The 13,050-nt window shown below is 34.9% G+C and overlaps 2 protein-coding genes across 3 annotated transcripts; both read right to left on the reverse strand.

Moving 5' to 3' along the window:
- Nucleotides 1–370: 370 nt before the first annotated feature.
- LOC111410970 (ethylene-responsive transcription factor WIN1-like) lies at nucleotides 371–8,720 on the reverse strand. 2 transcript variants are annotated; one of them, XM_023041566.1, is made up of 3 exons: nucleotides 8,475–8,720; nucleotides 7,362–7,675; nucleotides 371–715 (listed from the first exon to the last, which is right to left on the reverse strand). In XM_023041566.1, exons 1-3 carry the CDS (start codon nucleotides 8,552–8,554, stop codon nucleotides 513–515), a joined length of 597 nt encoding a protein of 198 aa, XP_022897334.1. In that variant the 5' UTR covers nucleotides 8,555–8,720; the 3' UTR covers nucleotides 371–512. The 2 variants fall into 2 exon arrangements, with proteins under 2 accessions (XP_022897334.1, XP_022897328.1); XM_023041560.1 differs by lacking the exon at nucleotides 371–715 and having other exon boundaries at nucleotides 7,017–7,675; nucleotides 8,475–8,693.
- Nucleotides 760–2,428, reverse strand: LOC111410988 (ethylene-responsive transcription factor WIN1-like). The gene is made up of 2 exons (XM_023041576.1): nucleotides 2,210–2,428; nucleotides 760–1,410 (listed from the first exon to the last, which is right to left on the reverse strand). The coding sequence occupies exons 1-2, from the start codon at nucleotides 2,287–2,289 to the stop codon at nucleotides 894–896; spliced, it is 597 nt and encodes a 198-aa protein (XP_022897344.1). The 5' UTR covers nucleotides 2,290–2,428; the 3' UTR covers nucleotides 760–893.
- Nucleotides 8,721–13,050: the final 4,330 nt, after the last annotated feature.

The following is a 13,050-nucleotide window of genomic DNA, read 5'->3' on the forward strand; positions in this document are numbered from 1 at the left end:
TAACAACACAGTTTATAAACACACATGGTTTCACCATTTTATTTATTTTTTTATTATCATCAGATATTATTACATATAAAAAGAGAATGATTCTGATTTATAAAGCTATTGCAAAATTAAATAGTTCTATGACAACTACATAACCAAAGGATTAAGAAAGCAATCGCACATAATAATGAAAAATACTACAATGATCAACAAAATCTTAGACGATGATTACATATGTCTAATAATTAATTTTAGATTTATGATCTTAAATTGAGTTATAAAAAGAGATTGGGCAAAAGATTATTTAGAGAAAGAAAAAAACCACAATGATAAATTGAAGTCATCAATATAGTCACATTTTCTCTACTTTTTTATTTTTTATTTTTTTTTATTTGACTCTTTGTATATTATTTTCCATGGATAATTCCTCCAAATATATTTCAGTTTTATTTTTCAATACTGGAATATAATTCTTACTTTATTTTTTCTGTCCTCCCCAAATGCACAAACCTTCTGGAAACTGTTCATGTTTGAAGAAGTTCTTCAATCATTTGCAGTGCAATTCTCTGCTCTTCTTCCATTCCACTTCTCATGGTCGAACCGTGAAACTGCAGTACTGGGGACTTAGACGAAGAATTAAATTCTTGATCTTCTGCAGATTTTGAATATTTCTCTTTATTCTGATCAAACTCGACCCTCATTACCCATTTTGAATCTGATGATGGACCAGCACGCTTTTGCCACACTCCTATGCCGGAATTCTCAACGTCCATTTGACTCTTTGTATATTATTTTCCATGGATAATTCCTCCAACTATATTTCAGTTTTATTTTTCAATACTAGAATATAATTCTTACTTTATTTTTTCTGTCCTCCCCAAATGCACAAACCTTCTGGAAACTGTTCATGTTTGAAGAAGTTCTTCAATCATTTGCAGTGCAATTCTCTCCTCTTCTTCCATTCCACTTCTCATGGTCGAACCGTGAAACTGCAGTACTGGGGACTTAGACGAAGAATTAAATTCTTGATCTTCTGCAGATTTTGAATATTTCTCTTTATTCTGATCAAACTCGACCCTCATTACCCATTTTGAATCTGATGATGGACCAGCACGCTTTTGCCACACTCCTATGCCGGAATTCTCAACGTCCAGCCTCAAACAAGTGAGAGATGGAGATGGTGCCTTGTTGCATTTTCGGAGTTTGGATCGAAGAATTTCGGATAAGGGTTTTGGGGATATCGATTTCGTTGGTGATTTTTGATCATTACTAGTGTTTGTTTCTCCATCAGAATTTTGATGATCATGATTTAATGGGAAGTTCGTCTTTGCATTTCTGCCACTCATTAAAATGGCTGCTTCATCATATGCTCTTGCTGCCTCTTCTGCTGTGTCAAATGTACCTAGCCACACTCTCCTTTTCCTGTCATCACACAGTATTGTAAAACTCAAATCAGCACTTTGAGAATCATGTGATTCCTCATAATTTCTTCATATTATATTGGCTTGTTAGGTAACAATAACTCGACGCTGTTAGAAGAAAAAGAAACTAAAATCTTTACGGTGATACTACTCAATACTATTCGGTGTGTGTTGGGGGTCATTTGAGTTATGCTGAAGATGAAGGTCCAGTTCGCTTCCTGGCAAATATCATGAAAGGATTTCTTAGGGCTTAATTGCACTACGTATCTCGTGAAGAGTGATCCTAACAGCGCACAACTCCTTCCACTCAGTCACATTGCAGTGGACTGTATCCCTATCTACCATGAGTCAAGCCCCTTGTACAGAGGAGATTGCCGGGGAGATAGGTGACGCATATGCATTGATTGGGATAAAATTGATTTTTATCCAAGATGCAGTGAACGCATGTCACCTATCCTCTGTAATGTAGTCCGACAATTCTTCATATACATATAGCAAGGTTCATCCACCATACCTCGTCAGTTTGACATGCAAATGTTAATTTCTTGGTTAGGATTCTCAGAATTGCTGCTTAGGTGTGGGGTTGGAAAGTTTCTTATCATCTCATGGAAGTGCATCAAGGATTCAAGAGTTAGGGTTTCTCTTCAGCCCCCAACTGCCACCCCACCCCACCCCACGCCATCCCATCCCATCCCACTATCCCAGTCCCCTCTGCAGCAATGCTCAACTTCCAAATCAAGAACTTCAAGAGAAACGAGAGAGAGAGAGAGAGAGAGAGAGAGAGAGAGAGAGATCATTACAGTAAGGGATGGCGAATTTCAGAAACCCAAGATCCCCAGTGACGTTGCCTGACACCTCTGAACTTCTTTGACGGCACCATTGAGTTGTGGACAGAGAAGGCAACTAAGTATAGAAATATGCTTCAAAGGATGCATGTGATCATATGAATACCAAAAACAAACTGAATTATATTATTTGATGAGTTTATGTCGGTTAACTACTTTAAGACCGCAAAGGAAGCTAAACAGTGCCATATTTGGGCCTGCTCTCGTGATTCAAAGTCCTCATTGTACGACATCATTAACTCCATCATCTGACTTTGTCTAAGCTTCACCACTGTTTATGTGACTTGTTTTGTGAAATAAATTGCATTAAAGAAAAACTAAAAATTAAATTTCTTCTATTATAGTCTCCAAATAATTTGTACCAAACATGTTTCACAAGTATATAATAGTATCTCCTTGACTCAAGTATACAAGTATTGGATAAGATAAAAATCAATATTATATATATGTATATTTTTAATATTTTTAATTTTTAATTTTTAATTTTTATAACGGGGGAATTCGCAGTCGTTACTCTTCGGGTGCGCACTAGGTAAATATTCGAACTGACGCAATAGCCTACAAACCACGTCAGTAAGGTGAACTACACTAGGCAAGCCCAATGCGATAGGCTCAACCAAATAGACGTTGGTAGAGGGAATCGAACTCGTGATCAAAAGCCTTTCCGCTCACCTACTCCACCACCCTAAGAGGGGCTATATTTTTAAAAATTTTTTTTTATCCGATACTGATGAATTTATTTCACGAAACTCCTATTTCACCAAACACGCTATCAATGCAGTGCTTCCCATAATGATATTTATAAAAAGGGCCTATTTCCATTTTTTTTCCCTGATACTATGCCATTTATGTGGTACAACCTTTGGTTAGCCAACTGATGAGAAAGTGACCTCATAACTTATAAGTGGTACATACTTATAATTTTACCAATCCGAGAAAAATGAGTATTTCTGATGTAATTTTTGTGATGAATTTTACACTTGTAAAAGAATCAAGAATTTCTTTTGCGTGCTCTCTATTGGAAAAAATAATAGAGTGACGACTTTAAAATAAAAAAAAACTTACCAACCTTACCGAAAATTGGACAAAATAATGGCAAAGAAATAAGGAAAAAATATTCCACAAAAATAATGCCAAATGAAATAAATGTGAAGTTGAGGAGAGAATTGATGTTCTTAAATCGATTTTGTCTAGCAATGGTGCCTACACGGATGATGGCAATCAACTCTCAAGATACAACTCTCAAGATAATATGATTATCCTCTTGCGTTAGTAGCACTAAAAAACACGAGATCAAGGAACCAAAATTGAATTTTGTACTTTTTTATGAACAAAAGAAAATCAAAATTTATGCAAAGTTTATGCAGAATTTTGATAGAGAAAGAAGAAAATAATGTTATGCTATGATGGCATATCATTGGGATGAAAAAATGGATGCCCCAAAAGTCTTGTTTATAGAGGGAGAGAGGTTGTGAGTGAAGAGACATGTCAAACTCAGCAACCTTTGCCAAGTGTCACAGCTTTTGCTGTCGCTCGCTTGTCATTTTTGTCTTGATTGAGTGTCAAAATAAGTGAGGCCATCGCTCACCTGCCCTGACCTATTGCTCGAGCGACAGCCTCATCGCTCGAGTGCAAGACTAGCACTACGCGAGTAGTAGAGTTGGTTGAATCTCAGACAATTTTTCTTCTCTCTCTTTCCAACTTTAGATCGCAATTTCTCATTCATTCAAAATTGATTTTGAGATTCCAAATACACTACGAAGATCTACTCGACGAGTAGAATAAGTTAGTATGTTTATATTAATAGTTGGATCCAATCCGAATATTTGGTCGAAGTTTACACAAAAATCTTTTCCCATTTTTATATTTAACCAATTCCAACAATCCCCAGATGAATGGAAATTCACAATATGCAATACATAATGTAAATGATATGTAGATTATAGCGTCAAGATAGGTGACTTATGGCTTTGAACCTTCCTTAGTTGAATAAAATCGAATTTACTAAGCTAATTGGTGAACTTGATGTTTTGAACCGTTCAGTCATTTGTATAAATCAAAACAACTATACCATCGCTTTAACTTATCTAACCAATTCAGTTCTCATGGTTATGTTTATTTGGGCCCTGAACAACTGTTGGTTTCATAAGTGCTTTAAGAGAATTTAAGCCTCAAATTCTAGTAGAAGTGGCCCCACTTTACACTTATATAGGTGATCTTATAACTTTCTTCGATGGTGTAAGAATTATTAAAAGTATACACTTATCCTTATATGCAATTTTACTTTAACACTTAAGGTTTGAAGGAATGGGAGTAAGTGCTTTACTTTGAATCTTTCATAACTTGGTTATCTCATTGAACCAAGATCTTGGGATCTCCAATCTATAAGGTTGGATTTCCATTATTGAGATTCCATTCGATAGGCTTTAGGCTCATTCTCCTTCCAGAGATGGTATACTTGATCTCTTGTAAGTCCTTTCATCAAAGGATCCACTAAGTTGTCTTTTGATCTAATATAATGAATCGAGAATAAACCATTTGATATTAACAGTTTAACAGTATTATGTCTCTGATGTATATATCGAGATTTACCATTATATATACTATTTTGTGCCCTTACAATTATCGATTGATTATCACAATGGATATTAATCGCAGGTATCGGCTTTTCCCAACATGGATGTCTTCGAGAAAATTACGAAGCCATTCCGCTTTTTTCTTTGGTTGTATCTAAACTAATAAACTCAGATTTCATCATGGATCAAGCTATACAAGTTTGTTTAGATGATTTTCAAGACACAACTTTGCCCCCAATGATAAATACATAACAATTTGTAGACGTTGAATCCTTTATGTCAGATATCCAATTTTCATCGGTATATCCTTACAACACAGCAAGATATCTTGAGTTGTGTAATCCATACCCAACCGTGTGTCTTAAGTATATAAGTACTCAAGTTAATGCCTTCCAATGATCAATACTTGGATTACTTGTAAATCGACTCAACTTGTTGACTACATATACTATATTTGAATGCATGCAATTTGTAATGTATATCAAACTACCTATAACATGTGAATATTCCAATTGAGATACGTCATATGCCTTAAATTTCTTAAGTATAGCCTCAATATAGTAAGTGTCTTAAGTATATAAGTACTCAGGTTAATGCCTTCCAATGATCAATACTTGGATTACTTGTAAATCGACTCAACTTGTTGACTACATATACTATATTTGAATGCATGCAATTTGTAATGTATATCAAACTACCTATAACATGTGAATATTCCAATTGAGATACGTCATATGCCTTAAATTTCTTAAGTATAGCCTCAATATAGTAACCATCAAGTGTCTTAGAGATCTTAATCCACAATATCACGTCCGCAATTCCTTTGACCAACATTTTCTTAGTTGAGAAAATAGTGTTCGAGTTATTTTCCATGATTATCATATCATCAACATATAGGCATACGATCACATAATCGTTAGGTGCGTTTTTTATGTAGACACACTTGTCAATTGTCACATTCATTAATATTGAAGCATTTAACAACATGATTGTGTCAAATTTTTTATGCCACTGCTTCGAAACTTGTTTTAAATCATATAAAGATTTTACAAGTTTTTGATGTTTTTCAAGATTTTACAATGCCCCAGTTGCAATCAATACACGTGAAGTGATCCTAGTAATAGGTTAATAAGTATTGAAAAAAGCTAGTCCTTCCTTTTATCTGTATCATTTGGCTACTAATCTAGTCTTATATTTGTCTATTGATCCATTCAATTTAAATTTCTTTTTAAAGATCCAATTGTAACCTAAAGCCTTGTTTCCTGAAGGGAGTTCAACCAATTTCCAAGTATGGTTATTCATGATGAATTCAATTTCATGATTAGCCGCTTCTTTCCAGAAAGGATTTTCAGGAGAGGACATTTTTCATCAAATGTCCTTGGTTCTTCATCTACTTGATTATTGTCATCTTCTAGATGGTTTCCACTTGTAGCATCATAAGTTCGTTTGTGTGAACTTATTTTTTCCTTACACGGAAAGATAACTTCAAAGGAACCACCATTCCTTAATTCAATGATTGTACCTTCATGTACATCAAGTATTTTCGATTTATTAACCAAAAATCGATATGCATTAGTATTGTTTGCACATTCGATAAGGACACAATCTGTTATCTTGGATCCAATGTTTACTTTTAGGTTTAGTATTTGTACCTTAGCTAAAAACCCTCACGCTTTAAGATATTTGTTGGAAGGTTTTCGACCTTTTCATAACTCATAAGGTGATTCAATCTTACTTTTGTGTGGTATTTTATTAGGAATATGATTTGCCAAAAGAATTGCTTCCCTCCATAAGTTTTGAAGCAAGCCTAAACTAATCAACATTGCATTCATCATTTTCTTAAGGGTTCAATTTTTTGCATTTAGCAACCCCATTCAGTATGTAGTTCTTACATAAGAAATTTGAATGTTCCCAAGAACCCAATGCTATTAGTGATACCCTGTTATTTTTACCTTCTTGCACGAAGGGAGCATCTTCATTTAAGAATTTTACCAGGTTTAAGGAAGTAATATGGAACAACATTTTCTGTTGCCATCTTTTAAATTCAACCCTAATAAATTTCTCTATTTCTCTCTATATGGAACGAAATTCGTATGAATGGTGGGAGGGACAATCAAGAAAAAAACCACAATGATAAATTGAAGTCATCAATATAGTCACATTTTCTCTACTTTTTTATTTTTTATTTTTTTTTATTTGACTCTTTGTATATTATTTTCCATGGATAATTCCTCCAAATATATTTCAGTTTTATTTTTCAATACTGGAATATAATTCTTACTTTATTTTTTCTGTCCTCCCCAAATGCACAAACCTTCTGGAAACTGTTCATGTTTGAAGAAGTTCTTCAATCATTTGCAGTGCAATTCTCTCCTCTTCTTCCATTCCACTTCTCATGGTCGAACCGTGAAACTGCAGTACTGGGGACTTAGACGAAGAATTAAATTCTTGATCTTCTGCAGATTTTGAATATTTCTCTTTATTCTGATCAAACTCGACCCTCATTACCCATTTTGAATCTGATGATGGACCAGCACGCTTTTGCCACACTCCTATGCCGGAATTCTCAACGTCCAGCCTCAAACAAGTGAGAGATGGAGATGGTGCCTTGTTGCATTTTCGGAGTTTGGATCGAAGAATTTCGGATAAGGGTTTTGGGGATATCGATTTCGTTGGTGATTTTTGATCATTACTAGTGTTTGTTTCTCCATCAGAATTTTGATGATCATGATTTAATGGGAAGTTCGTCTTTGCATTTCTGCCACTCATTAAAATGGCTGCTTCATCATATGCTCTTGCTGCCTCTTCTGCTGTGTCAAATGTACCTAGCCACACTCTCCTTTTCCTGTCATCACACAGTATTGTAAAACTCAAATCAGCACTTTGAGAATCATGTGATTCCTCATAATTTCTTCATATTATATTGGCTTGTTAGGTAACAATAACTCGACGCTGTTAGAAGAAAAAGAAACTAAAATCTTTACGGTGATACTACTCAATACTATTCGGTGTGTGTTGGGGGTCATTTGAGTTATGCTGAAGATGAAGGTCCAGTTCGCTTCCTGGCAAATATCATGAAAGGATTTCTTAGGGCTTAATTGCACTACGTATCTCGTGAAGAGTGATCCTAACAGCGCACAACTCCTTCCACTCAGTCACATTGCAGTGGACTGTATCCCTATCTACCATGAGTCAAGCCCCTTGTACAGAGGAGATTGCCGGGGAGATAGGTGACGCATATGCATTGATTGGGATAAAATTGATTTTTATCCAAGATGCAGTGAACGCATGTCACCTATCCTCTGTAATGTAGTCCGACAATTCTTCATATACATATAGCAAGGTTCATCCACCATACCTCGTCAGTTTGACATGCAAATGTTAATTTCTTGGTTAGGATTCTCAGAATTGCTGCTTAGGTGTGGGGTTGGAAAGTTTCTTATCATCTCATGGAAGTGCATCAAGGATTCAAGAGTTAGGGTTTCTCTTCAGCCCCCAACTGCCACCCCACCCCACCCCACGCCATCCCATCCCATCCCACTATCCCAGTCCCCTCTGCAGCAATGCTCAACTTCCAAATCAAGAACTTCAAGAGAAACGAGAGAGAGAGAGAGAGAGAGAGAGAGAGAGAGAGAGATCATTACAGTAAGGGATGGCGAATTTCAGAAACCCAAGATCCCCAGTGACGTTGCCTGACACCTCTGAACTTCTTTGACGGCACCATTGAGTTGTGGACAGAGAAGGCAACTAAGTATAGAAATATGCTTCAAAGGATGCATGTGATCATATGAATACCAAAAACAAACTGAATTATATTATTTGATGAGTTTATGTCGGTTAACTACTTTAAGACCGCAAAGGAAGCTAAACAGTGCCATATTTGGGCCTGCTCTCGTGATTCAAAGTCCTCATTGTACGACATCATTAACTCCATCATCTGACTTTGTCTAAGCTTCACCACTGTTTATGTGACTTGTTTTGTGAAATAAATTGCATTAAAGAAAAACTAAAAATTAAATTTCTTCTATTATAGTCTCCAAATAATTTGTACCAAACATGTTTCACAAGTATATAATAGTATCTCCTTGACTCAAGTATACAAGTATTGGATAAGATAAAAATCAATATTATATATATGTATATTTTTAATATTTTTAATTTTTAATTTTTAATTTTTATAACGGGGGAATTCGCAGTCGTTACTCTTCGGGTGCGCACTAGGTAAATATTCGAACTGACGCAATAGCCTACAAACCACGTCAGTAAGGTGAACTACACTAGGCAAGCCCAATGCGATAGGCTCAACCAAATAGACGTTGGTAGAGGGAATCGAACTCGTGATCAAAAGCCTTTCCGCTCACCTCCTCCACCACCCTAAGAGGGGCTATATTTTTAAAATTTTTTTTTTATCCGATACTGATGAATTTATTTCACGAAACTCCTATTTCACCAAACACGCTATCAATGCAGTGCTTCCCATAATGATATTTATAAAAAGGGCCTATTTCCATTTTTTTTCCCTGATACTATGCCATTTATGTGGTACAACCTTTAGTTAGCCAACTGATGAGAAAGTGACCTCATAACTTATAAGTGGTACATACTTATAATTTTACCAATCCGAGAAAAATGAGTATTTCTGATGTAATTTTTGTGATGAATTTTACACTTGTAAAAGAATCAAGAATTTCTTTTGCGTGCTCTCTATTGGAAAAAATAATAGAGTGATGACTTTAAAATAAAAAAAAACTTACCAACCTTACCGAAAATTGGACAAAATAATGGCAAAGAAATAAGGAAAAAATATTCCACAAAAATAATGCCAAATGAAATAAATGTGAAGTTGAGGAGAGAATTGATGTTCTTAAATCGATTTTGTCTAGCAATGGTGCCTACACGGATGATGGCAATCAACTCTCAAGATACAACTCTCAAGATAATATGATTATCCTCTTGCGTTAGTAGCACTAAAAAACACGAGATCAAGGAACCAAAATTGAATTTTGTACTTTTTTATGAACAAAAGAAAATCAAAATTTATGCAAAGTTTATGCAGAATTTTGATAGAGAAAGAAGAAAATAATGTTATGCTATGATGGCATATCATTGGGATGAAAAAATGGATGCCCCAAAAGTCTTGTTTATAGAGGGAGAGAGGTTGTGAGTGAAGAGACATGTCAAACTCAGCAACCTTTGCCAAGTGTCACAGCTTTTGCTGTCGCTCGCTTGTCATTTTTGTCTTGATTGAGTGTCAAAATAAGTGAGGCCATCGCTCACCTGCCCTGACCTATTGCTCGAGCGACAGCCTCATCGCTCGAGTGCAAGACTAGCACTACGCGAGTAGTAGAGTTGGTTGAATCTCAGACAATTTTTCTTCTCTCTCTTTCCAACTTTAGATCGCAATTTCTCATTCATTCAAAATTGATTTTGAGATTCCAAATACACTACGAAGATCTACTCGACGAGTAGAATAAGTTAGTATGTTTATATTAATAGTTGGATCCAATCCGAATATTTGGTCGAAGTTTACACAAAAATCTTTTCCCATTTTTATATTTAACCAATTCCAACAATCCCCAGATGAATGGAAATTCACAATATGCAATACATAATGTAAATGATATGTAGATTATAGCGTCAAGATAGGTGACTTATGGCTTTGAACCTTCCTTAGTTGAATAAAATCGAATTTACTAAGCTAATTGGTGAACTTGATGTTTTGAACCGTTCAGTCATTTGTATAAATCAAAACAACTATACCATCGCTTTAACTTATCTAACCAATTCAGTTCTCATGGTTATGTTTATTTGGGCCCTGAACAACTGTTGGTTTCATAAGTGCTTTAAGAGAATTTAAGCCTCAAATTCTAGTAGAAGTGGCCCCACTTTACACTTATATAGGTGATCTTATAACTTTCTTCGATGGTGTAAGAATTATTAAAAGTATACACTTATCCTTATATGCAATTTTACTTTAACACTTAAGGTTTGAAGGAATGGGAGTAAGTGCTTTACTTTGAATCTTTCATAACTTGGTTATCTCATTGAACCAAGATCTTGGGATCTCCAATCTATAAGGTTGGATTTCCATTATTGAGATTCCATTCGATAGGCTTTAGGCTCATTCTCCTTCCAGAGATGGTATACTTGATCTCTTGTAAGTCCTTTCATCAAAGGATCCACTAAGTTGTCTTTTGATCTAATATAATGAATCGAGATTAAACCATTTGATATTAACAGTTTAACGGTATTATGTCTCTGATGTATATATCGAGATTTACCATTATATATACTATTTTGTGCCCTTACAATTATCGATTGATTATCACAATGGATATTAATCGCAGGTATCGGCTTTTCCCAACATGGATGTCTTCGAGAAAATTACGAAGCCATTCCGCTTTTTTCTTTGGTTGTATCTAAACTAATAAACTCAGATTTCATCATGGATCAAGCTATACAAGTTTGTTTAGATGATTTTCAAGACACAACTTTGCCCCCAATGATAAATACATAACAATTTGTAGACGTTGAATCCTTTATGTCAGATATCCAATTTTCATCGGTATATCCTTACAACACAGCAAGATATCTTGAGTTGTGTAATCCATACCCAACCGTGTGTCTTAAGTATATAAGTACTCAAGTTAATGCCTTCCAATGATCAATACTTGGATTACTTGTAAATCGACTCAACTTGTTGACTACATATACTATATTTGAATGCATGCAATTTGTAATGTATATCAAACTACCTATAACATGTGAATATTCCAATTGAGATACGTCATATGCCTTAAATTTCTTAAGTATAGCCTCAATATAGTATGATTAAGGCAATGACAAACCATCAAGTGTCTTAGAGATCTTAATCCACAATATCACGTCCGCAATTCCTTTGACCAACATTTTCTTAGTTGAGAAAATAGTGTTCGAGTTATTTTCCATGATTATCATATCATCAACATATAGGCATACGATCACATAATCGTTAGGTGCGTTTTTTATGTAGACACACTTGTCAATTGTCACATTCATTAATATTGAAGCATTTAACAACATGATTGTGTCAAATTTTTTATGCCACTGCTTCGAAACTTGTTTTAAATCATATAAAGATTTTACAAGTTTTTGATGTTTTTCAAGATTTTACAATGCCCCAGTTGCAATCAATACACGTGAAGTGATCCTAGTAATAGGTTAATAAGTATTGAAAAAAGCTAGTCCTTCCTTTTATCTGTATCATTTGGCTACTAATCTAGTCTTATATTTGTCTATTGATCCATTCAATTTAAATTTCTTTTTAAAGATCCAATTGTAACCTAAAGCCTTGTTTCCTGAAGGGAGTTCAACCAATTTCCAAGTATGGTTATTCATGATGAATTCAATTTCATGATTAGCCGCTTCTTTCCAGAAAGGATTTTCAGGAGAGGACATTTTTCATCAAATGTCCTTGGTTCTTCATCTACTTGATTATTGTCATCTTCTAGATGGTTTCCACTTGTAGCATCATAAGTTCGTTTGTGTGAACTTATTTTTTCCTTACACGGAAAGATAACTTCAAAGGAACCACCATTCCTTAATTCAATGATTGTACCTTCATGTACATCAAGTATTTTCGATTTATTAACCAAAAATCGATATGCATTAGTATTGTTTGCACATTCGATAAGGACACAATCTGTTATCTTGGATCCAATGTTTACTTTTAGGTTTAGTATTTGTACCTTAGCTAAAAACCCTCACGCTTTAAGATATTTGTTGGAAGGTTTTCGACCTTTTCATAACTCATAAGGTGATTCAATCTTACTTTTGTGTGGTATTTTATTAGGAATATGATTTGCCAAAAGAATTGCTTCCCTCCATAAGTTTTGAAGCAAGCCTAAACTAATCAACATTGCATTCATCATTTTCTTAAGGGTTCAATTTTTTGCATTTAGCAACCCCATTCAGTATGTAGTTCTTACATAAGAAATTTGAATGTTCCCAAGAACCCAATGCTATTAGTGATACCTTGTTATTTTTACCTTCTTGCACGAAGGGAGCATCTTCATTTAAGAATTTTACCAGGTTTAAGGAAGTAATATGGAACAACATTTTCTGTTGCCATCTTTTAAATTCAACCCTAATAAATTTCTCTATTTCTCTCTATATGGAACGAAATTCGTATGAATGGTGGGAGGGACAATCGTAACCGAAGAGATCGCAACGGTAGGAACA

This window comes from Olea europaea, chromosome 2 (genome assembly GCF_002742605.1).
Source record: "Olea europaea var. sylvestris chromosome 2, O_europaea_v1, whole genome shotgun sequence".
In the NCBI taxonomy this organism is placed as follows: Eukaryota; Viridiplantae; Streptophyta; class Magnoliopsida; order Lamiales; family Oleaceae; genus Olea; species Olea europaea.